Source organism: Oculina patagonica, chromosome 3 (assembly GCF_052425735.1).
Source record: "Oculina patagonica isolate OP01 chromosome 3, crgOcupat, whole genome shotgun sequence".
In the NCBI taxonomy this organism is placed as follows: Eukaryota; Metazoa; Cnidaria; class Anthozoa; order Scleractinia; family Oculinidae; genus Oculina; species Oculina patagonica.
Window position 1 is genome coordinate 7,926,468 of NC_135760.1, and position 26,599 is coordinate 7,953,066.

General features: G+C 37.6%; 1 protein-coding gene across 4 annotated transcripts; it reads left to right on the top strand.

The window, feature by feature from the left end:
• Positions 1–1,231: 1,231 nt before the first annotated feature.
• On the top strand, positions 1,232–26,193 carry LOC144646348 (regulator of G-protein signaling rgs-2-like). Of its 4 annotated transcripts, none has more exons than XM_078505909.1 (5): positions 1,232–1,746; positions 20,892–20,980; positions 22,339–22,395; positions 23,372–23,597; positions 24,502–26,193. In XM_078505909.1, exons 2-5 carry the CDS (start codon positions 20,895–20,897, stop codon positions 24,667–24,669), a joined length of 537 nt encoding a protein of 178 aa, XP_078362035.1. In that variant the 5' UTR covers positions 1,232–1,746; positions 20,892–20,894; the 3' UTR covers positions 24,670–26,193. The 4 variants fall into 4 exon arrangements, with proteins under 4 accessions (XP_078362035.1, XP_078362033.1, XP_078362032.1 ...); XM_078505907.1 differs by lacking the exon at positions 1,232–1,746 and adding an exon at positions 8,530–8,971; XM_078505906.1 differs by lacking the exon at positions 1,232–1,746 and adding an exon at positions 12,640–13,132.
• Positions 26,194–26,599: the final 406 nt, after the last annotated feature.

The following is a 26,599-nucleotide window of genomic DNA, read 5'->3' on the forward strand; positions in this document are numbered from 1 at the left end:
ATTCCTTCCATTTCAGTGCGCAGTCATTCAGAAAAGTTTTCGTGAAGCCTTCGGAAATCTTCGTATTTTTTGCTGTTATTCACCCTTTAAGGCTCGGAAAGCAAAAGTTTTCTTAATTTTAATCAATAATGGATAGTTTTAGTGTTTGGTTGGTTAAAATGGCATTTTGAAATTTCTGTTCATTTGACCTTTAACAACACCTTTGTTTGAGACGAGTCCTGGCCTAAAAACGTCAGTGTTTTTAAAAATGATAGGAAGAAAACATGGAAAGAGTAATCAACAACCAACAGCGGACTCATTTCCGTTAAAATTGCTGTTTTAGTCACGTGACGCAATTCCACCTGCAGCTGCCACCTGCTTCCGGTGAGCACTAATTTCACCTGCCCACCCTGGACAGTAAAAATATCGATAGGGCCGACGAGATGAACCACTGTGTGTTTATACCTAATAATAAATATACGCCGATTATTTTGGAGGAAAGGCTTGTCGTCCATCACTTTAGTTTTATTGATAATGACACTATCTTTTTCACTTGAGCAATAGGATTTTACACGCAATTTCTCTGTCATCTGACAATAAAGATAACACGATCACTTTGAGACTTTACCGCTCTTTAAAACAAGGATTTTTTTTTATAATCCTTTAGTTTAGTGGCACGAGGTGTAATTAAGGATTAAAATTTCCATGCAATTTTGATGCAAGTCAAAACAACCTTCAGATATGAGCTTGCGTTTTGTCTCAAAAAAAAAATAGTAATAACAATAACAAAGCGATAAAAATCATGGAATTGCGCGCTACAAGCGCTGTATGTATATTAACGCAAAGTTTTGAATCTTTCACTAAAATATATTTATATATATACAGTCCCTCAACAGACAGAACTTTAATAAATGGACAAATAGTTAGATCCGTGATGGACGCGTGGGTTCCCGGCCGATGTATGACAGACAGAGAAGTATAATTGTTGTATCACTCGATCGACCATTATTAAATGTCTGTTCAGTTCATTTCAATTTGGCAAAAAATCGCTCTCTTTTCACCCAGCAACAAGATGGCGAGTGCTCGCAATATAATATATACAGCGGCCGCATATTACAGGCGAGCGATTCGAAGCAATTCTTCGAGCAAGCAATGTTTCAAGAGAAGGAAATTACCATTTTTATTTTTTCGTTGACTGCTGTGTAAACAAGAGGATCTAGCAAAAGAATAGATGTCTAATCATAAATTGACATGCTTGGTGATCTAGAGATGAATTTTAAAATACGATAAAGAAATTACCGCGTAAGGTTTATTGCGTTTTTCGCTCATCTACTAAACGATTGGTAAATTGATGTCTAAGAAAGTTGTTTATCAGCTGCGCCATATAATTATTGTAGTTTCGCTGGCATTTTGACACCGCCGAGAGAGAAAGATGGGCAAAACATTCGTCTCCTTGGAAACCTATTCAGTGCGATTGTATAGCCGAACGGCGGGCTTCTAAACGAGGCAATATTTATTTCTCAGGTGCTGTTTCACTGAGAAAAAGAAATCCTTATTTTTTTTAAACCGCTGTTGTTACAAGAAAAAAAAAAAGAAAACTCGCCGATATTAATGCGAAGACAAGCATTAGCGAACGTGATAGAGAAAATCGAAAAACTACAAAGCTAGCGACGCGATGTAAACTGCGCGATGTTCAACAAGCGTGGACAAAGACTGGCTATTATTTTAAAGGTTTTTTGAAGCCATCGCATTGGTATTACAATCGAGGTAAGTCTTGGCTATATTGACATCTTACTTGAAAACGGAAATCTAGGAATATTTTGGAATAATCAGCGTGCTTTAACGTGTTATCATTCATAAGGCGAATATATCGACTCGCTGCGTTCGAGAACGGCTTGGAATAATTTTATCGCGATATAGACTTGACCGTATAGTAAAAATTATCACTCTCGTCGAAACATTTGTGCTCTATCGATTTTATGAGAACCACTTAAACTACTCCGGCTTCCGATCGCTTCGAAACTTAAACGGAGATCTCAGTTACAGCGAGAGAAATACACTAGATATCCGTAAACTTTTTCGATTCGTCTGATATATCTAACTGCGGTTTATGCTTTGGCGTGCGGTAATTACACTTATCGACTAAACTTAATCCAGGTATCAATGCTAAAAGGACCTTCACCGCGTACATTTTACTGCAATGTTCGATCAAAAATTCTACACATTGCTGTAGTAAAGGCAACAATCTGCGAAAGAGCCAGAAAACTACGACACTAACAATTTTGTTTCTTTTTCGTGAGTGAGCGTATAAACCGTTTCTTTTTATCAAAACTCGAAAAAAAAAAAGCGTACAGGTTTATTTCATTCTTAAAAACCCAAGCACAATCGAGCTGCGTTTTCAGTGATGTTCGCTTAATGAGCGCTAAAAACACTGATGTTTAGCGGTATATATACTGTTTTCTCTTAAGTGTTGTCGGTGATGATGTCATCCGCAAGGAAACAGGCGAGGGAAAAACATTGTTTTTATTTTCTGAACACAAAAAAAGTCGAGGTAGAAGTCGGTAGCGGAGGCGTTGTATAAAATAATGAACACTGATATATTACGAACCGAACTTGTTTACCGAATGCAAATTCAAGACGAAAATGAAGAAACCATTTAAATTTGATCTTGGCGTCTTGAATTTTAAAAGAAATTGAAGGTAAATTGTGAAATAGCGCAGAATCTAAGTGGCTTTGAAGTCGCTTTCTTCGCGTGCGGTTATATCATGTATGGAGTGACATTTCTAAAAGATTTACGTCGTGCGCTTGAGATTTTGCCAACTTGGCTATTAAACATTAATCTTAGCCCTCCTTGAAAATAAAGCAGAAGAAAAAGCAATGAAAACAGATTTAACTGTCACTTATTAAAATGGGACAAAAAGGCCGGTGTTTGTACTTTTGTTTGCATATGGATCAGGGAAAACTTTTTTTTGCATCAGGTCCTTTTCGTTGCCACGACGACATTCGACCGCAAACGAAATCTGCGCCGATTAGTGGGGCGATATTTTAAATAAACACAGCTTCTACAGGTAACTTTTGTATTTCAAAAGGTGTAAGCTGACAGTAAAAACATGTTTATTAAAGTACTTTTTTACCAGCAGCAACGGCCGGAAAGCTTAAAGCCGAATAAGTTGCATGCGGGTCTTAAAATCATGGTCCTAGCTGGGACGACCGAAAATTCTCAAACATCTTGTAGTTTCGAAGCTCTTGATATAAATCGATCAAAACGTGTTAGTTAAATCTGAAAACCATTCAGTGAAGGGGGACGTATTATTTTGTGGTTGATCCGGTATTTATTGTATCTTATTTATGTCGCTGAAATTTACATTGGCAACAGGGATGAAGATTTTGAATGTTATTTTTTCAAAACCAGGTGTTAATTCTGAAGCCTATTTTTTTTTTACTGTAATTACATATTCCTATTTACTGCAAACTTGCCATGTTTCCATGACATTTATACATTCCCTAATAATCAACAAACAATTTTAAAACTTAAATATTCTGCACCCAACATATGAAATAAAAGTCATTTTCCAAATTAAACCTAAATTTTAAGCTTCCTAGCTCACGATGTACGCTAATACTTATAAAAAGGCTTTTCGAAGTGAAGATAATGTTATCTTTCACAGGCAAAAATTAATAAAAATTATCATCTGTTCATCCGCGATAGGTATATGGAAGCACATACGTTTTATTTTAAACTTAACAACAACATCTTTTAGAGATATTTAAAGTGATGTCTTGGTGATTAAGATCACAATTTGCACAAGTTACATCTGTTCCCCAGTAAAAGTTTCTCACAGTTTTTCGTCGATCCACAATTCACAGGGATACCTAACAGACCGTTTCGGTGAATATTTATTCGGAAGACCTTTAAACGCCAGCCTACGAATTTTGGATTAAAGTACGATGAAAAACTCGAGATTTCTTTAGCTCAAACTTTCGTGACATGGTGAAAGTAATGCCTGTTGTTTTTGGAGAGAAAAAAATGTCCTTTTTGGGCATGGAAAAAAATTCCAGCTACCATTTTCGGAAAGGCAACAGCGGCTCGTAAATTCGGGTAATAATGTTTTGTTCACTAAGATTTTCTGAAGTTTGAAAGTTCAGCGAGTGTATCCAAAAAAAAAAACTTTTCTTAGCGTTTTAAAATAAGGCTTTAAAACGCACCAAAAGGACATTATAGTAATTTTTTCTCGTTGGGTACACTTGAATTTACTTAAAAAGTAATTTATTCACCCCGCGAATTTCATGCAGTCTAATATATTGTGGAGAAATAGCGATAATATCTCGAGATTCTAATAAAAACAGTTCAATAACGAGTTTTTAAAACAAAAATAACAAAGAATTGTACTTAATCCAAAGGAAGGACATTTTCCTTAAATTTTATCACCACATTTTTTTCCTATAAGAAAAAATTGTAGCCTATGATCTGTTCTTATGCTAAAATAAACTAATATATTATTTGCTGACCAGATTATGTTTACAGATTTTCTGTGCCTGGTTTATTTCCTTATTATTTTTTTTAAGTTTTGGTTCAAATTTTATTTTCGTGCATCGAGGTTGAACATTATCTCACATAATTCTAATTGCTAGAAATACTAGCTCATTTATCGAAAGAAGTGCCCAAACCAGCAATTAACATTAATCAAGACATTGGAAGGACAGGAAAAATCATATACTTAATTGCCTCCATCATCGGTTTAATTTATCACCTGAGTGGTACTTGAATTATTGTATTTTAGAGCAGACACTTCTGACCAGACGACAATGAATTTCTAAAATGGTCTTAAGCCTCGGCTAAACGATCAAACATTTTTGTCCAACATCGTGTTGGTCACACACGACATGGAGTGGCTAATCGAGCAAACAATGTTTGATCAAACATCTACCAAAGTCAACCCACATCGTTTGTGCGTATTACCGCTGAAATTATAGCGCGACGTTACATAGATTCGGTTTCTGACTGGTTGCTTCCCCGCTTTGGCTTGCTTTGTTTGCAGAGGTGGCTAAACGATCAAACATTTGCGCGTAAAGCAAATGTTGGATGAAAATGTTTGATCTAGATCAAACATCGGAAACCATTTAAATGCAATGTTGAGAGAGTTGGCTGATAACGGTCAAACATGCTCTTCCAACATGATATTGGACGAAAATATATGATCGTTTAGCCGGGGCCTTAGAATGCATTTGAATTTTGGTCGTCCGTTTTTAGACTACGAACCCGACCTTTTTATGATCAAATAGTCAGCGAGGCAGAAGAGTTGATTATCGCTCATAGTAAACGAGGGCGAGTAGTCTAATTATGTTACTGTAGTAGATTCTCCAAAGAATTGCAGTCTAAAACCAAGAATATTAGCATTTTTAAGCCTAAATTCAATTCACGCGCGCGCCATCGCATTCTTTTAGCGAAGTGAAAACAACGGGAGAGTCAGACCAATCAGATTTGCTGATTTTCAAAAGAACGCGCTGTGTGTGTGTGTATACTAAAGTCAGTTAGTAGAAACTTAGCTGTGTTCTATTGGAAATCCGCGAATCTGATTGTTCCCCAAGAAACAGTCGCGCACGCGTAGCTCTTTAAGCGGTAATTTTCTTGATTTTTGTCTTCAAAGTGCACAAAACTGTAGGTTTTGGACTGCAATCCTGAGTCTACTAAAACAATAGACACACGCCCTCGTTTCTACGACGATGTCACTCGGTGCGCCCGGACATAATAGAGTGTTCTGTCGAGGAATATCGGCTAAGCCCGTGATTTCTTAAAACAAATATAGCCCGAGAAGCGAAGCCGAGGATTTAAGAACAATTTAGGGGCCACAGACCGAGTTGAGACAGAACCTCTTTTTTTCCCATCCGCGCACCGTTTTTTTTGAGGATAAACTCAATGAAAGCCGAAATTTAACAAACGAAAAAAACCAGACGAGAAACCCATAAATGAGTAATTTGGTTGGGTTTTTTGTCTGCAGGCGGCTTGTTTACAAAAAACAGTCACGGGCGGGCACTATCGATCGGGGCATTTTTTCACGGGAGGGCACTATGGGCTGATGTGCCCCCGGCGGACGGGCACTATCGCGTCACGTGTTCAATTTAAACCAATCAGAATCGGAGAAAATTTAGTGGTGAACTATAATCGCCATAGAAAACTCGGGCTCGTAGTCTAATTGTTAGTCTAATTGTTAGTCTCGTAGTCTAGCGTTTGGTACACGTCAGGTTTGCTAAGATATTTCTCCCTGCAAAGGACATGCGTCCCAACTCAATTTTTTCTCGTTTAAGCAAAATCGGAAAGAAATTAAATCGGATGATTATAATAACAAATTTAAACAATCTTAATAAATAGTTACTAAACATTATCATTAAAAAGGCGAAAGAAAAAAAAATCCAATATGTGAAACCAAGTTCACTGGCCTATGAAGTCACAAAATACGCAAATGAATGCAATCAGCGGCGTTACTCGTGAAATAATCAAGGCTCGACATGGCTAAAAAGAAGTCTTAAATGCGCTATTAATGAAATGTTGCTTACAAGGCCAGCTAAAATTACTATTTCACGTAGCAAATGTCGAGCGAAATATCCAGTGCGAGCCAATTTATACCTGGACACTGAACGTTAACGCGAAAAGCGCGGAAATTTTTGCGGCAAAGTGGTCAGCCGGTGCCATGGCAACTGGGGGTGCTCGAAAATTTTTTATACTGTAAGGCTCCGCCCTGAGATGTAAGCCCTAACCCTTCCATATACCTTTGACAGGAAAATAGCAGTCCTTTCACATACCGTCATACCTACAGAAGGGATACTGCATCTAAATAAACTATTAAAAATACGAGAAAAAAAAATGGTTGACTTCACCGAAAGAGGTCTGATTCGTTCAAACATGTCAGGTATTATCAAATCGTTACTGGCCGAAAGTGAATTGTGCGCGACAGTGCGATATAGCAGAATTTCAGCTTATAACCTTATTTTCAGGAAATACTTGAATAGATCCCTGCTTTTTTCGAGGGTTTTATTCTCATTCATAATGATGCGGCATATCAATGTTAAAATATCTTCGCTGGACGACGGTTTTCACTAAATGGTAACATGTTTTTGGCCAAACGGTAACGCAACTGGACGCAAGTAGTCGCAAGTTCAGTGAACTTCCGTTGGCTGGCCAAACGGACTCCCAAGTTTACTCGCAAGCACACGCTAACTCGTACCCAGATGTTTACACAGTTCAATGCCACTGCGCGCATTACAATTCAGTACTTGAAGTAAGACTTCGTCTGCAACGCAGGCTAGGTTAAGCTTTGGCCTGATGAGCCACTTGGCATGACAGCAGGCTTTACCTTTACCTAAATAAAGGTAATTACTAATTACTTTAGTTAGAACGGACAAATCTGGATGGGATGATCTATGAATACCTCACGGCGACAGCGAGACTGAATAAGCTCGCGGGTTTCGTTATCGAACTTGCTTAGCAGCATCTCTCCATTGCATCTGAGTGGTCACACTAATTTCAACAATTTGAAAGCCTCAAGGAAGGCTGCCAATAAACGAAACTTACTTGTTTCTACGATGCCAAGAACGATCGACAAAAACATGAATGTCGATCTGTCTGGAGAAGAGCCATTTTAGAATGGTTACCAGCAAGAGATGATACCAGTTACGTCATCATCTTTACGTCATCGTTACGTCATCATTGCTCAACGTTCACCGGGATTAAATAGTCTACAAAAAAGCGGTATTAATTGTGGACTGACTAAAACGTGCCTTTTTAGCGTTAAAATACCAAGAGAGCGTTACTACTCAGGGTCTCAAAGGGGGGGGGGGGGGGGGGGTTTCCTGGAGCCCTGAAATTTCTGCTTTGGAGCGCCGGAGCCCGATCATTTTACTGACTGGAGCCCTGATCTTTTTTTGGCTGTGGAGCACGGAGCCCAAAGAAATTTTTCGCGGAGCCCAAAGCCCAGCGTTTTGAAATTTGATCATTTGCGATCCCAAATTGCATTTTTTCTTGTTTAATGACTGCATTTTGTTAAACTTTGTTATTATTGACCTTAGTGATATTCAAGTTAAATATTCAATCCACTTTTAAATACCGGTAGTTGGAGACATGATAACCGTCTTCTTGGGTTTAAAAAACTGGTCGAAATTACGGACGTTTTATTTGCGGACTTGATTTAGCGTTGCAAAATAATTTTTATATCTAAAGATTGTAGACCATAGTGGAGCCCGGAGCACAAATGCAGATGATATGGAGCCCTGGAGCCCTGAAATTTTTGTCTTGGAGCCCTTGAGCCCTGCATTTTTTAGCCCAGAGCCCTGGAGCCCTAAACCCCTTTGAGACCCTGCCTACTGAGTGCAAACAGACAACTGACAAATAGCCAAACGTTAATGACTGCTGGCAAAAAGTCCAAAATTTTGAATAAACAATCAATAATCATTCCCGAGATCTGTAGCAAAAGTGACGGCCCATTTGTGCGCTTCTTTGAAAAAGACTGGTTTTGAAAATGGACTCCTATAAGCTAACCTTTTCTCAGCACTAATGAAATCAGGGTACTTAAACAAGGTTGGGGCAGCTGCAGAGTTCAGAGGAAGGAAGCCGATATCCAAAAGACAAACTTAACAGTGCGTAAGAAGTTTCCGGAAGAAATTCACCTTTGAAGTAATATTGCATTTACTGATACTGACAGTACAGTGACAAACGTCGAGCAATTAGCGAGACAAGCTTTTCTGTCATTTAGCCCCAGGATATTGAATTTGAAAGTAATATGCCAAGTAAACACCATCGCAGGCGACTCGAAAGGCGCTATCGTGTCAGGGTAGGAACTTGAGAGTTTCACGGAATTACAGAGGCGGACAGAGATCTTTTGAGTCAATTCGAGCCAGAGAAAATATCCAGAGCTGGTTTTACAAGCAATTTTCATTGTAACTGCGGAAAACAATGGCGACTTATCACAAGATATGGCGACACATTCATCAGCTGAACGTATGTAGTAAGAAAATTACTTTCGATTGCATGAATGCAAGAGTTACATAGCGCATTTGCGATAGTGATATAAAATAAGAAAAAGAAAGAAAAAGCTTTGGCGGTACATTTCTAATCTTTTTAATATTTTCGCTATTTTTGCTTTGGAACTAGCATGTAAACTCTGTATCATTTATTTACAAACAGTATAAAAGTTGGCTAAAATGCGTTGTTTTTACGGTTCCAAGAATTGAAACGTATAATGATTGAAAAACTTCAACCTCCAAACATGCATTTTGGAAAAAAAAAAAAAAAAAGATTTGTCAAGATCCTGGTTTCAGGCCTGACCATTAAAAATTTTAACCAAATACGTCAGAGAAATTCAAGCAAAGGATACAAAAGAAGTTGTTTTAATTTTCCTGTAATAACAAACTCAAACATTACGAAAGCGCAAATCTGTCTTTGCCATTTTTTGATCACGTACAATGCGAGGCAGTCGGCAGCATTTACTTTTTAAGCTACCGTTAATTAATACCACTGAATGTTCTAGACTGAAATGGTACAAAGTGTATGACAATATTGCTTCATCCTTCTACCAATGCTGACCGAAAAAACAGCTCGTCTTTGGGCGAAAAAAGTTTGTAAATAATACATTCACATTGAGCGTAGCTCGCATTTCTTTTCAAGCGGATGTTAAAGTTGCCATGTTTGTTTGCATAAGAAAATTTCAATGTTACAAAAAGTGCTTATTCGTGTAATCTTTTTCTTTTGTCCTTTCTTCTTAAATGAGGGCTGGATAACAAACGAAGCGCGGCTGCTGGTCTTATACAGCACATCAAATTAGTTTTTTGTTTTTATAGTAGTATTTAATTAAGCACAAATCCCGGCAATCCGTTCTTAAAATATGAAACTAAAGAGCAGTCGTGTTTTAGCAACGCCCCCACCGAACACGCAAAAAATATATTAAATATCAAGAAATTACCATATCAACAATAAGTTGATCAAATTACGATATGAAGGCTGGGAAAAGAGAAGTTAGAGCCAGGTGTTTAAAAGATATCATATCGATATATATTTTGTGTTCGTTTTATCGTCATAATTTTCCTGACAGTTTTGAAAACCATAGATAGCAAACATTACCATTGAATTTCAAAACTTCACTGAAAACAAATGATTACTGTGCATTTTGCAATGGGTAAAGAAAATGTTTTGTTTTTACAACTCATATTCTCTTGTATAAGTACGATAGTTATCATTTTTTAGCGAAATTCTCATAATAGAATTCAAGGCCACGAAATTTCACCGTACGCATACAGCCGGCCTTAATCAGTTACTGATTTGCAGATGTTAAAAGCCATTCGGGAACTTTCTTTCTCGTTTGCTAAAAAGAATAAAATTAAACAACGCAATTGTTAAGCCTGATTATGAAAACTACGAGGAGAGATAGAGTATAAATAAATTCAACCAGGATATAAATCATCCACTTTCCTTGCAGTTTAAAAACAATTTATTAACCTCCCGCCCACCCTGACTAACAAAGTATCTTTTAAAAGCTCAAGAATTGTAGATCACGAACCTTGATTCCTACATGAACGTAGCGATTAATTGCCAAGATACATCACTTCACAAATCATGATCAGATGGTTTGGCCTGTCGGAAGAGATCCGTAAAATTTGCTCACAAAGTGTGTCGCTATAAAAACCCGAGTCACTTGTCCAAAACGCATGAAAGATCGGGAAAACGTGATCTAATTGCCAGGGGAATTTAACAGCATTTGTCTGGGTTCTTCTCTGCGTTTAATTAATCATAACAACAGTCATCTTTTGATACAGTTGAATCCCGATAACTTAAACCTTCAGTAACTCGAACTCCTGCTAACTGAAACCTTTTTCGATTTCCCTCCAAGTCATTTTCTTTTTACAAATTTTACCCTCGATAACTCGATTTGCCAATATCTGGAACCCGTTTTTCTGTTTCCCTTGAAGGTTCGAAATATCGGGATAGGACTGTATATCATTCGACTCAATAAAATTTGGTTTGTATCTGATCTTAAAATCGGTTCAAAAAAGTTGGTAAAAACGTATAAAACTGAATTTTCGGTAACTCTCTCATTTACCTTCATCAGAGTTAAAATTGGTTCAGTTTTGCATAAAAAGTTTTAATACGCCGCCGGTCTCTAGGGATGTTCTCAATGTTAAATAAACTTGTGGAAAATGCACATGCTCATTCACACAGTTAATGTCCTGGATAGAATGTAGCGCTTCTAGGAATAGGCGTTGTTGCTTCTAGGAATAGGCGTTGCGTCATTCGACTCGCATCATTGTAACGCTTGATGGCTCAAACCAAAATTCCACGAAACGGCTTTTTTAATTTACCAGAAACGGGCTTTAAAAGAAAGTCTAGTTTGATGCTTGTTGTACGGAGCAAACGCAAAAATGGTGAACTAGAGTATGGAGACCTCAATAAGAGTTAGTCTAGAGAGCTTAGATACAGTTTTGTTTTTAAGCTTCAAGGGAAATAGATATGGGGGCAGATATTTATTTTCCCGCAAGATGCGGCTCAAAATGCAACCTGGTATTTGGTCTACCCAAGCATTATTAATTACAATTAGTGTATCAGAAAGAATGACATGTGTATCAATTTGAGAAATAACTGGAATTTATTTGAATTTCAGATGTATCAGGGACGGCGGAGCCGGGGGGGGGCTGGGGGGACTTTAGCCCCCCCCCCACTTTTTTCGGAAAAAATAAAGACTTACTAAGAGAAAAGTCACTTAAGCCTCCCCCCCCCCCCACTTAAAGTCACTAGTCAGCCCCCCCACCTGAAAAACTGCTCCGCCGTCCCTGTGTATACTGTCTGTATCCTCTCAGCATCTTTATCACACGAGGAAAAATTACCTTATATTCGTTATGTCTAGCAGACTTTGGCCATCCCCTTTTTTTTTTTCTTTAAAAAAAATTTTGTCCCCCCCAAAAAAGTTAATAAAAAAAACATAATAATATCTTGAAAACATTTTATTTTTAACTGACTCATATTAGAATATTACTTTTGAAAAGTAATTTTGATTAACATTATGTGAAACAAGGTTTAACCTCTCAAGCGTAATTACACTGATCAAATAAGTAGAAATCTGAAAATTGCTAGAAAGTTTACTGATTGATAAAACAAACTTGAGTGTAAAAATCAATTTTGAGATATACCAAAACTGCCTTGATAGATTTCGCCTAGCAGCGATACCTATAACTTGTTGAGTTATATTGCTGAGCCACAAATTAAGCCAGCGTTTTCATACTGAATCTCCGCACGATATAAATATGATCATTGTAATAAATAAAGGAGGCATTTGCTTGATCTATTGATGGGGTAAAAAAATTTATACTCGAACCCAATATAGAAAAAAAAATCATAACGGAATTTCATTTCATTTTAAGTTTTTAATTTAGAAGAATCTATATATCTATTTTTCAAAAATGTCCTCATGTTTATCCATTTCTTTATCCAATTGTTTGTTATCATCGCATTCAAATGGCTTCCTTCCAGCAGTGAGATCTGTTTTACAAAATCAAACTATTACGTAATACAAACTTCGGTTTCCTAGGTGAACTTTTATACTACTCAAACTCGCTCTTCAGTTTATGACAGCCTGTTAACTCTACGTGAAGAACCACGGAGAGGTCTTACGAAGTAAATAATGAAAAACCTTTAGAAAAGGTGTTATGAAAATTATCTGAAGTCCGTTTATTGTATTTAATCACCTCCCATTGGTAAGGCAGCTGGAGAGCGCGATGGGCTTCTAATTTTAAAATCACTTGATATTATTTTCCACTAAATTAAAGTGCCTTTTCGTACTATTTTTAGAAAGAAATTTGTGAAATTACAGGCTTCGCAGCCAATCAACTAAACATCATCGGCGGGGGGCCGGAATATTTAATATTATACATTATCAAATCCACTATTGATGGTTAATTTATGCACAGCCATTTCTCAATATTGCCGCGAGTCATTCTGAATAAGCCGGATTTAGCTCCGTATGTCTCGCAAGCATGATCACTTCTTAGTTAAACGTGTTCGTCGACCTTTTCGACGTACATAACAGGTCAGTTCGAGAAGACACTCGATTTAAAAGAGCTTGTGGAAATGACAAAGGAAATGTTGGCAGCGCTGGCTCGAAAACTTCTCAAGGTACGGATAGAAACAATTTGCTTGATTTCTTGACCTCCTTACTGAGATATAGAAAACATTGGCTTAAGATAGTCTTATCGTTTTCTTTGAATAATCACGTAAAGATAAAGAAAAACCTCAAAGTTTAAGGCAATAACTAGGGCAGATTTAAAATGATCGATTGAGGTTTTGCTTACTGAAGCGAAAAAACTGTTGCATGACTGAAATTCTCGGTCTTTTTATCTGTGACCCTCTCAAGCGGCGTATTAAAGAAATCGGTTCGTGTGTACAAGAATAAGCGATGTACAAAAGAGTACCAATAACCGGCATAAATTTTAAAACTCTAAGGCAAAAGCGTTTTTTCTTAGTTTTCTTTTTTTAAGGCGTGTTAAAATATTGGAAAACTCGGCCGTATTGGACCGGCGAGAAATTATCCAAAAGAAGAAAAAATAAACGCAGAATTGAATCCAAAACTTTTGCTTTTTCGCCACAAAATCGACAGAAATGTTTATTTTGAATTAATGACTTGTTTGCAAACTTACAAAAACGATTCCGATCAAAGGAAATAGATCTATTAGCAAAGAGCTGTGGGTAATTGAGGCATAAAATCGGTACGAGTGTATTGGCTTAGCCATGACAACAAAGTAACTCATTTTAAGCCCATTTTGAACCGAAAAGAAAATTAAAATAACAAATGAAATGGTCTCTCTATTTTTATTTTTCTTCATCGTTTTCAGCAGAAATTTTCCAATTCATGAACTCAATTTTTTTTCTTGACTCTTTTTTTTAACGAGCTGTCAAACATACAGATATCAGTTAACCGCAGAATAATATTTAGAGTAGAGCTCCTTAATGTGGAAGCCTGTAATGAAAGAAAACCCCAAAATAGACTCAATAAGGCGCCCGCAAAATCCGCCTTCGGAAGTGATTAACACGATAGTTTTCCTCCATTTCACGAATAAAGTTATCTCCTGTGCAAATTCGAAGTGATAGGAAAAACAAGTTCTTGGTGCGTTTTTTACTTTTAAGTATTTTATTTTTTCTCATTGTCAATTGAGCAATTAATAACTTGGCTAAGTGATCGGTCTTTAAACGAATGAGGGAAATTAAATGCGGAGAAGTAAAGTAAAAAACTTTACTTTGCATTAAGGCCACTTTTTCTCTTTAAAGCTCTCGCTATGGACATGACACTCGCGTCATCCTAGCCTATGCAACGATTTGATTTGTTTTCGAAACAAATTGGAAGAAGAGCTCTCGATAAAAACAGAAAACAAACTCTTTAACTGAGTCGCGCGCTTGCGTCAGTTAGTTAATTGGAGACACGTGGGTCACGTACGTTTAGCTGCTTCGTCGCCAGGCGTCCTCCTACTTGTTTGTACACGTTTCGCTTGGCGTTGTGGGACTGACGTGCACGGACGCACGGTTCGCTTGGTGTTGTGGGCCTCCTGTGCTGCCAGTTTTCCCGCCTTTCCGCCCTAAATACCGACGCCCTGGGGACGAGGCATTACGTTAAGCGGGCTCGCTTCTTTTTTACGCTCGTTAGTTTCCCGCGTTTCTTATGTTCTTGTGCGTAAGACAGGAAATTTGATCGTTTCAGCTTCAAACTCGAAGTATTATTTTTTTTCTTACAACGGGACCATACATTTCTTTAAATGTTAGCTCAGCCTTTTGGACGTTGTAGAAATGATAATTTTTCCTGATTCTCGTCAGCTATCTTCTTGCTAATGTGTCAGAGTATTACAACAGAGGAATAAGTTGTTAACAGGGTTAAATTTGATTCAAGGTCACCTTATTGCAATTAATTGACGTTGTTGCTATGGCAACGTGAGTCGCTTCTCTCGGGCCTTAACCGAAAACGAACACGGTTGTAACGGTTCCCCTGGATATAAGAAACCCCCCGGATAAAATGATCCCCGGATATAACGAACATACAGTGAGGTCTTGATCATGTCCCCAGTAAAGAACTTGATCCGGCTTTGCCATGTACATGACGAATATGTTAAATATAACGAGACATATAGCAAACTACAGACATTTTGGTAACCGAACGAGTTCGTGAAGGAGGGATTGCATTGGCAAATCAAGAAAGGATCTCACTCTCTCTACTATGCACTTAATTACAAGACGACACGCTTTGCTTTGTGTTTATGTTGTTTGGTTACCAGCTCCAGCGGTCGATGGGATAATACTTAAAGTTTACCGAGACCACAGACCTTTTCCTTCATGTAAATTTCTCAAGTAAAACCAGATTTGAACCGGAATTCAAATTTCGATTTTCGGCTTTTGTTTTATTTATTAGTCCATCTTTTGGCAATTTCATTTCAATTTGTTTTGACAAATAATTTTGAAAGTTATAAGAGAATCTCATATTTATTTTCACCGTTATTACATAACTTTAAAGCTTTATTACCTTGTAAAGTTATCATCTTATCAAATTCAGCTCATCGAATTAAAAAAAATGCATTTCACCGCAAAGATTCCGAAAAAGTCAAAATATTTGCACATAATTAATTCACAAGCTTAAGGTCGCGTTTGATTGCCTAAAAAAGAAAACATTTTCAATAAGGGCCGGGAATTGAGTGAATTTGTACGAGTACATCTAAATTCTTGCACTTGTCAAAAGCAGACATTTCGTAGCCAAACAGAACGATTTTAAAGGCAGGTTTAGATAGAAGCCTGTCCATCTTATAAAGAAAAAAAAATCTGGCAAGTTAACACAAGGTCGGCCAATTTTAGCAATAAGGCAAACTTCAAAGACTCATTCCGACAAAAATATCCGCATCATTAGAGTAAATAAAATAAAGAAGAAAATGCTTTGATAGATGGCACGCTTCCTGAAAAGAAAAAAAATGCCGTGTACTATGAAACAGTTTACCCTCACGTTTCGCCGAATTGAGCGTAGCGCTTGAAAATTGCACGAAATTGGAATGGTTGTGGCCCTTGAAGGGTCTTTTAACGCGTCTTATTTCGGACACTGGTCATAGGAACGTCAAAATCGGTCGGGTAAGCTTATTTTTTTCGACGTTAACTTTCAATGAAGCCCGACATTCTCTCTGATTAATAATGTATGAAAACTTTTTTTCATTTTCAATTGGTCCTCGTCAGACGACTGAAAAAGCGAACAGAGTTTGCTGCAATATTAAAAACAAATCTTATTTTAAACAGAATGCAAATGTTTTCAAGGTGATTGATGTGTATTGGTTGCCAATAGGAAACGCGGCTCTAATTGGAAGAAGAAAAAAACAGTGACAAAATGATTTAAAGTTTCCGGCTGCCTTCGATTCATTAAAATTAAGTGAAAATCTTATTTTGTTTCAAACTTTGCACTGAATTTCGGAAAAAAATTCAAGGCAAATGTGGCTGACATAGCTGAGATTTTTTCATCAGGATTTTACCAAAAAGGCTAGAAAAGAAATTTGATATTAGAGGACAAGACCTGTTGCCATGGTGACTTGACGGAACAACCTATTTGGTCAGGGCTGGTTCGTTTCCTATTATTTATTTTGTGGACATATGTGATTTCTTTATCCGTAGAAAACTTGACTCTTAAACACATAAGCTCCATCAGTTCGTGGGAAACACGCGGAAACAAAAAAGCAACGCATTAAAAGACCGTAGTGTTAATGTGCTTGAAATTCATTATGACTTGTAAGTGGAACCCCGATATAACGTCTTGTATAACGTTTCCCGTATTGTTATTTTTTTCCCGGCTATATTAAATTTGGCGGAACCCCATATATATATTCTCTATATATATATATATATTTCCCCCCCTTCTTTTTTCGGGGTGTATTGTATTTTTTCTCTTTTTTTTTTTACTTTCCTGGTTTTCGCGACAAACGACTGAAGTATTTCAGCTGAACTGCAATGTAAATGACATTTTTCTCCAAATTACGTTCACCCAGCAAAATCATACTTCAACGCGTTCTTCTCCAGAAAAAAAAAATCAATGAATGTTTCGCATAAGCTAATGGCTCCACTTTTACTTGGGTTGGTGTTTTGGTCTCAAAAATAATGCACTGCACTTAACACATTTCAATAGTGATTGTTTGGGTCTGGGTTTGAGAATCAATTATTTCACGCGTAGGGATTACGAAACTTCAATGTCATTTATGTCACAGAATGATAAATTGAAGGGCTTTAGCTGAGAGAATTACGCACATTGTGTGAACATCGGAAGGGAGTACGTTCCAGTGAAAACTAAAAAAACTGTCAATGGCGACTGCATTTGTGGCATAACATTAAAGTATTAAGGTTTTAATCCTGCTAGAAAGAATCACTAAAAGCTTGCCATTGTGTGCAGGTCTTCGTACATTTAAAGGAACAATAACGACATCTACAACAAGAAAATCGCATCATATATTCTAAAGCCAAAGAAATACATCCAACTTCGCTATATGACAGGCCAAATTTGAAGGCTTTTTTGTAATTATTCACAAACGGCTAAAAACACCTGCGTCGCCTGGAAGTAATGAATTTCTAACCCTTTTCTGAAAATGTAATCTGTTTTCGTTAAATTGGTTCGAACTTGCGAAATAATACCATTTCATCAAGTAAGCGTTCTGGACGTCTGCTTTAAACAGTGTTTCAGGGACGATCAAGAGATTACATGGCGGCCTATAAAGAATTTCAAAATGAGGTAAATTATACTTTAAGCTTTGCTATATTGTCAACTGTCAGGATAACAGATGATTATAGCTCCAGCGAAAAATTTTACTTAAAATTCAACAGAAGATGAAAACAACGAATAAAATCTTGCTAAAGATGGAAACATGAATTTATCTTGATGAAGGTACAGAGAATGTTCATTAGGCGTTGTGTCCAAATATTCATGTCTCTCATATTCTAGCAAACCGTAACATGTAGCTTCCAAGCTAATGTTTAATTCAGCTACGTTGAACGCCATCGAAGGCCGAAGAAGACAAGTGTGAAATTCATTTATTTGAAAACCTCGACTTTTGTTTTAATTTGGCCTACTGGCCTTTCAAAGTTCGCGGAACTGAATTAAGGGTACAAAATTCACTGCATACACTGGTATCTATTTCAATGAATGTGCGATATCGCTGCATGCAGGCAAATTACTTTTTCTTTATACAGTTAAGGTGGCAGTAAATGTCTCTAGTGGATCTAGAGGTTAATTCATTATGTTTTCGGGCGGTTTGAAGACGTCGAGACAAGTATAACGCTCACTACGTCTGGTTTGTGGCATCATTTCTGCTTTTATGCCTTTGTTGTATAAAACCAAGAATTAGCCGACTTTTCATTTAAGGAAAAGTCGGCCCACGTTTACGAAATATATGCTACGTGCATGATATATAAGCAATGCTTACGGAAAGCCACAAGAGGAAACATTAAAATTTGGAGTAATTATTATACAAACATTGGCTCGAAATGACAAACAAAGCCCTCTGAGATTAATAAATAGGCAAGTTATATATGAATGTTTTCTTGGAAGTTTCTTCATCCGCCTTGCCGGTGCGCATTGCATTTCTTATATGTAGGTACATAGCGCTTTTTCTTTTCCGTGCAAAATAATAGCAAAATTTAAAACCGATAGATTTTTAGGACTCGAATCCGCTGAATGAATTGATTATCAAGTTAGAAAAATCTTAGTCAAGTCCCAAAATTCAGTTCGTTCATGTTGTGTAGGCCAAAGAAATAAACGCACATTGCGTTTCACAAAAGCTATCGCTAAATCAAGAATTTGGCAATAAAACTCTGAGATTAAAATGTTAAGCAATGGGAAGTCATATAATTCATAAATATTCGACCATTAGTTATTGATTAGAAGAAAATATTACTTTCTCCTTTTCAGGACTTCCCAGAGTCGATGAATTTATAATCGTTAATTCGCTGTTTTATGACACTGAAGACCATCAAGTCATTTTGAACACCGAAACACGCTCCGGGAAATAATGTATAGTGCATGAAAATAATCATCCAAGAATATTTTCTTTTTAATATTTCTTGGTGATCCACGCTTTGGTTTAGTTATTAAATAATGTCATTTATTTGCTGCAATCACTCGCTAACCTATTGTTGCCTTAATTTCAAGCTTTAACACATTTAAGGCTACACCCTATAATTGTCATTGGGAGTTCACCCGATTGAATCGTCGCTTCGGTTCGGAAGTTGTTCGGACATGTTCTTTGTGTTTTCGTGTTAACTCAATAAAATTCTGCTTTTTCCTTCGCGCGCAAAGCGGAGTGTAAAATATCTCATTTCCATCAACGTCACTGTTCATAGTATTTTCAGTTATGCTAACTAGCATTCGTTTCGGTCGGAGTCACATGTCTGAGAATTGAGTGAGCCTGCGAGTTTGTGACAGGTTGCGAAGAAACGACAACTAAACTCTTTGGCTGTTTTCACGAAGAATTGCAACAAACCAACCACACCGCTACTAACCAAACAAAAAAGCAAACAAATAAAAAAAAAACAGCCAAACAAACAAGAAGACAGACTCTTTTCTCTCGATCCGGCAGTTGTAAACCATTTGAGATGTTGACTGAGAGAAACGGCAAAGCAATGCAGTGGAACCCCACCACACCTTTCCGAGTTACCCTTTGCCTCTATTTCAAAACGAGTCTACGTACGAAACCCGTTTCATGAGGGTGTAATGGGGATAGCTAAGTCAGTAAGCAGCATAAAAATGCTCCAGTAGTAAAGGAAAAACGCACTTAGTCAGAAGCAGCAAAAAAATCGTTTAGTCAGTTAGTTGACATGATTCTGAGTCCTGAGAGTCTTATAGTGGTTCCCAGTGCTGTCGCACTCCAGCTGCAATGTTCTTGAACCGTACACAAATCAGCTTGAAGAACATTGTTTAAAACCCGGCCACCACGCCCAATCCCATTTGAGTGTAGATGGAGAACCAGGCATCACTCTCCCCCACCCAGAAGTAGAAAAAAACGACAGAACTCTTCGATACTTCCCCTCCTGACTCCCCACATTGCCAGAGGAGGAGGTGCAAGCCCCTGCACAGTTCCGCCCCCCCTGATGTCACCCTATGGGCACCAGAGAACGGAGTGAGATGAGGTGGATAACTACCCCCAGGGCCGGGCACGGAGGGAGAAGGGGCTGAGTAGGTGAGGGGCCCGAAGGCGGGGTAGCCTTCGTCGCCCGCCATGACGCTAGATTTACGCCGAAGCGAAAAAGTCCTTACGCTAAGCAGTTAACCCCATTGACACCCTCTTTCATATGAAAGTGAGTTTCACCTACAGGTCCATTTTCATGCAAATCAAACTCATTTTCATTTGAATGGTTTCGCACGTAGACTCGTTTTAAAACAGAGGCAAAGGGTAACTCGGAAATGGTCTATTACGGCCACCCCGTCAGGCCATGTCGTAATTACGGCCACTTTATTTCGCGCCGAACAAGAGCTTTGCCAGTCATGTTTTTATTTAATTTTAAGAACCTCCTTAATACGACCACACTGTTAATACGGCGAACTTTTTGTGGCCGGTTGATAACCTGATTATGTATATAACAGTGTTCAACTGTACTGTCAGTTAAACAAGCGTCGGTAAATCCTCGTGAGGGTATACCGAAGGGTTTGCGACTTTCACTGTCCAATCACAGTTAGCACGGATACTACGTTATGTCAGCTTGTCGTAATCGGGTGTTGCTTAGCAGCAATGGACAGAAACCGTTGCCCGGATTCAGTGATTCAGTCCATTCTCCGAGACGTTACTCCGAGCGCTAGTCACACGCGGTAAATGTGTACGACATTTCGTAGAAACAATTTCAACCTTTTTTTAACTATTTGTTTCTTGATTATTTGTAGCCGATGGGAGGGTGCTCTTCGGCAGTGTCCCCTGAGGACCCGAACGGACAGCAAGCTGCAAAGACACACTGGTGTGTCTGCTGTTCCAGGTAAGTTGCTCTGACGAAATTTTTGTGTTGTCATAATTCAGCCCCTAACCTGGCAAAACGACGAAACATGTTTCCAGAAACACTTAAAGCGCGCGCATATTTCCCCCTAAAGCTTCCCAGTTTTGCCACACGAGAAGCATTGTTTCAAGCGTCAATCTTTGTTTCCAAGAAGCAAAATTTGCTTCTGCTACACGGCAGAAACATTCCGTGCCTGTCTGCGTTTGGCATTGAAACATAACAAAACGAGGAAGAAATTCAGTTGTGGACACGTTTTTCTGGAAACACGTTTCCTCGTTTTGCCAGGCCTTAAAGTGAAACAAGTGTTGATCCACGCGCCGGTATATATCTAACTGGATTTATGAAATCGTCGATTCACTTTTTTTTACTGCAACTCGGGCCAAAGGCTTTTCTGTCGCTTTTTTCCCCCAAACTCGTCGATACAAAAATTAGACGGAATGCCTATGTTAAGGCATATCGGACTCTTAAACAAAGATTTTAGCGTACATGGTGCAAAAAAGAGCTCACTTTTCACTGACCATGTTTTCTAAAATCTAGTCAGATATATATTTTGGGTAACCCGATTACTAGACTAAAACATTTTAAGGGGTGCCGGATATGTTTTTTTTAAACGTGTGTGAGGCAGTGGCGGCATTTTTTCTATGCAAATTAGGAGCAGTAAAGTTCGATTTAAGACGCTCAAAAAAGTTATCACATTTACCGCGCTGCTAAAAATAAAAATTCTGAACGTGACGTAAAAACGTGCTCAAGAATGTTCAAAGCGATCGATGTGCACTGATAAGGGAAAACATGGCGAAGACACGACGGTTTTTATATCGCCTGCCCCCGTCCCACAAAAAGAATTGTATTGTAGTGATTTCATTTGGCCCAAACTCAAACATGTTATCCCTGAGGCAATAAGTGAAACATTTGGATTTTTTTTCAGTCGAAATTTTCACACTTTATAAATACAATGTATAATTCTATTTTTAAGGATGTTCGTCTGAAAAAAGAAACATATTCATTTCATTTGCACAGTCAATATACATTCTGAAGAAACGAGCTTCGTAAACTCACTACAATTAACTGTTAGCCGAAGAGAATGAGATCAATGGAAACACAGCTTTATTTAGAATTCCTAAAGGGTAATTTTTTTCATCTTTTTTCTTTTATTTCTTAAAAGGCACAAGGGAAAAAAAGGAAAAAAGTCTAATAAAAATGTTTCGTGTAAGCGATAATCAGTTCAGCGCACTGTACTCACAATCTCAAATTAAAACAATTGCTTGATACAAGTATTACAAATTACATAATTTGATTGTAAAACCTGATTGGATATTATGATATGTTTCTATTCCTAACAGACAAGATTCTACAGCGGCGCTTTTGGCCAAAAAAGAGAAAGACTTGGACTGCGAACGGTAAGCATGTGTTAAATTGCTGCGGGCAACAGCAGTCAGTTTGCAGTCATATTTAAACAAATGAAATGACAAGTCCAGTGATAAGAGATTTGTTTCTTGTAGTCGTCTGCTATCTATCTCAAAATCCAAACAGAGATTCGATAACTGAGAAATTGTTTATCATACCTGAAATACTGGACAACGCCTTGGCGTCAATGGCCAGTACTAGAAATAAAATGAACGTATTTTGGGCAATTTTGGGCCAAAACAAAAGGACGGTAAAGAAAAAGCTAAAAATAAATAAATAAATAATTTACTTATATTGCGCAATTATCAATTTAAAAATTTTCAATTGCGCATTACAATACTAAAAATTTAAAATTTAAATTCACAAGCTAAAAAAGACCAAAATGTAGTTCGGAGATTCGAGATTCGAGTTAAAGCCGACATCGAAAGTTAGTTAGTTCGAGCGGGTTTTTTTTCGTAAAACCAAAAACCAAAGTGATCACACATTAAACGATTGTATTGTATTGTATTGTATTGTACTCTGCCCAATCACCAAGCACGCAGACAATCTAGTGAACCAATCAAAACTTGAAGCAAATACATGTAGCCGATACGAAGCGCGGGAAAAACGTGTTTGACTAACTAAGTTGGTTTTAGTTTTACTTCTGATTAATATTGGATGAGAAAGTGATGCAGGTTTTTTTAAACCAATCACTAAGCGTAGTAAAGCAAACCCAAATCAAATTGCGAATTACGGTTTTTTCAGTAATTCAAGTGAAAACCACTTTATCCTGGATTACTCAGTTTCGTTTTGCTTTACGATGATTTGTGAGACAGTTAAAAAAAACCTCGCGTTTTGTTTCACATACTCGGACTCACATCCCATAAACGTGATTAAGCTGTACCTTTCTTAACTTTTTGTGTTAAATACTGAAAGTGACAAATACTCTTTACAATACTACAATGCTAACAGTTTTTTCTCCATTCACAGGCCTTCTCCCGAAGAGGCTAAAAAATGGGCAACGTCCTTTGAAGCGGTGTTAAAACATAAATTTGGTGTGCAACTATTCCAAGACTTTCTTCGTTCACAGTACGGAGAGGAGAATCTTAATTTCTGGCTAGCGGTGGAGGAATACAAGAGCTCAGACGATAGTACTCGAGCAGAAAGAGCGAGGATGATCTATGAGGATTATGTATCCACTCTGTCGCCCACAGAGGTGAGCTTTACTTTACTTCTGATTTCTTTGATAGAAAAACGAGAGAGGAAAAGAAAACAATTGATTGCTTCCCAACTCATTTTTCTCAAGGTAAGCCGAATGGAAGAGACGTAAGCGCGGTACCCTCGTTCGAAATAAATTTCGCCCTCTAAGCTGATCTTGAAAAAAAGGAGGCAATACTCGAGTCTATTTATTTGCTTTATCGATAGATTGATTCGTTAGAGTGGTTTTTTAACCGTTGAAACAAAAACTAACGATTAGTGCTAATAGTCAAAACTTAAGAAAGAAGAAGAAAATAATGGAATTACTTTCTAACAGTATGTTATTATGTGACTGGTTAATTGTTTACTTCCGTAATTATTGAATGCCTGATATATTGATGGAGCGGTTTTCAATTGAGGGTCGAAAGTAATTCTGAATTGCATTGGTTTTTGATTGGTTTAAAAAAGTTGCGCCACTTTCTCAACCAATCAGAAGTGAAACCAAAACCAATCGTGACTCACTCACGCTTTCTACATTTTATGTCGGCTACATTGATCTGCTTTGGATTTTGATTGGTTCACTAGATTGTTTGCATCCTTTGTGATTGGCCAGAGTGATAACTTTGGTTTTGGGTTTTAAGACACTCAAATGAAAACCGCTCTATATAGATCGATTAGATTAAATTGGATTCAGATTATATCACGGATATAAAAACAAAGATGGCTACTAAACCTGAAAAAAAGAAAAGGTTTTAAGAAAACCGGATCTTCTACTTCGTCCACAAACAGTGGTGCATTGGAAACCCGGCTAGGACAGATGCATTGCTTCCAATAACATGGCGTAAACAATTAACATAATCCTTCGCACGCGGTACGTGCCTATATTTCGCTATCCAACTGGTTTGTGCTCTTTTTCTTTGCAGGTAAGCCTCGACGCTAAAGTGCGGGCAGAAATCGACAACAACATGAGCAATCCGGACAACGACACGTTCAAATGTGCACAAGATCATATATTTACTCTCATGTATCACGACTGTTTTCCAAGGTTTATCAAATCAAAACATTACAAACAGCTCTTGAAAAGACATTAATCATGGCTTACAGGCATCAAAAGGTTTATTTGCAAAAGCTTCAAGGATACTTCAAGTCAAGAGAAATGATTCTTCTTCTTTGCTGATGAAATTTCTTCAGTAAAATACAGACCACAATTCTGATACTCTACTTCCAATACTGATAGCCGAATATAGAAATTCTCTCATATTTATAGTCTTCATACTTTTCTTATAACGGTAGTCAAACTTCAAGCCAATGTCCTTTTGTGATCGTTTTCGTAATTCTCAGGACCTAAACACTTAATTATGTACTGATAACTTGAGGAGAAGTTAGATACCAATCACGTTTGGGTCTCATGAAGCCCTGGTGATGAGTTATAACTTCTCTTTACTTGTTTATGACAAATTTATGTAGAACGGTCGACAAAATGAAGGGACTGAATCATCGCTGGGAAAACGTCTTGACTGAAAGAAAAAAGGATAAAATATTTGGGAGAATTTCTATGTTGAGGTGTGACTACAAAGCTTTGAATTACATCGCCTAGATACTATGATAAGTGTAAATACAACGATTTAGGTAAAACTACCGCTTCTGTAAATTCTACAACTGGTTAACGCTCTAAACGTCAGTCGATGGTCGTCTGATAAATTCTTACAGCGGTGGTTAGACCCAAGTTCGAAAACTAAATTCCCCTTACGGCAAATTACCATGCATTTTATTTTTGACAACAAGCAATAGTTATCAAGAAGCTTTTCATTAGTACTGTCAGGAGAAAATAGGCATTGGTCACTCTTGGGTTCAACGGAATATTTTGTTAACATTCCACAAATCCCGGCTACATCTTGTAGGAATTGTAGCTTGTATATATACGTAATTGCAAAGAAATTCCGTAAGTACTGTTTCCCAAAAAATAACAATATTTTACTACGGAAAAATACATGAAATCATTCCGAGAAACCCAAGGGTGTAGAGCCAAAGCCGAAGAGAACCGACGGGATTAATTTTGCGCCGTTTCCGATCGGTTCCGATTTGTTCACTCAAATTCCGATTTGAGTCCGAAGTTAATTTTGTCGGGTGCGCCTTTATGCAATGTACGTGTGATAAATTATCAAGAAGCGCTATTTATTTCGCCCCAGCTGACAGAGTAAAAGGGGAAAATGTTAGGATTACCATGGAAATCGAAGTACAAATATTGTTTCCTTGAGAAATATGAAATTGTGTAAATAGATCAAGTGCAGTTGTACAAATGTTTTGTTTCCCCGGGACATGATGGGCTGGCCCGCCTGGTCACTATACAACTGCAAGTATTTGCAGTGAAAATTGCTTATTTATATGGAGAATAATTCATTCATAATAGGAAGAAATGACATAAATAATAAAAGATGACATGAACAAATTAATAATTGTAATAAAATATGAATTGAGTTACATTGTAAATAGGACAAAGGTTATTGTGACGAAATATAATAAGCTCGTGTTTCCCGAGCAATGGCCTTCAAGAAATTTGTACAGAAAATTACTAATAGTAGACTTGTGAAATAAAAAAAAGGGTGTTGATCTGGCGTAATAGTTCTTCTATTTCCCTCTTTTTTCTTCTTTTTTTATAAATTAAATTGACCACCATGAACAATTGAAAACTTAACTTTCTCTGAGTCAGAGATTGCTTACCCCTGTAGCTGGCCAGATTTTTCGCTTTCGCAATCATAATCCGGAGTGCGGGGGGGGGGGGGGGGGGCTTTATTATTGTTGATCATACTCTTTTAAGAATTCCATGACTATTTCCATGCCCCTTTCCATGACTTTTCAAAGTTTTCCATGACCCAAAATTGACCATTTTCTTGGAAATTTTCATTACCGTAATGATTCGATTTAGCGCCCCCTCAAATAAGGCCCCCTCCGAATAAACGCCCCTCCTGAATGTGTTTTTGTAAATAAGCGCCCCTATTCCAATAAGCGCCCCCACATTAG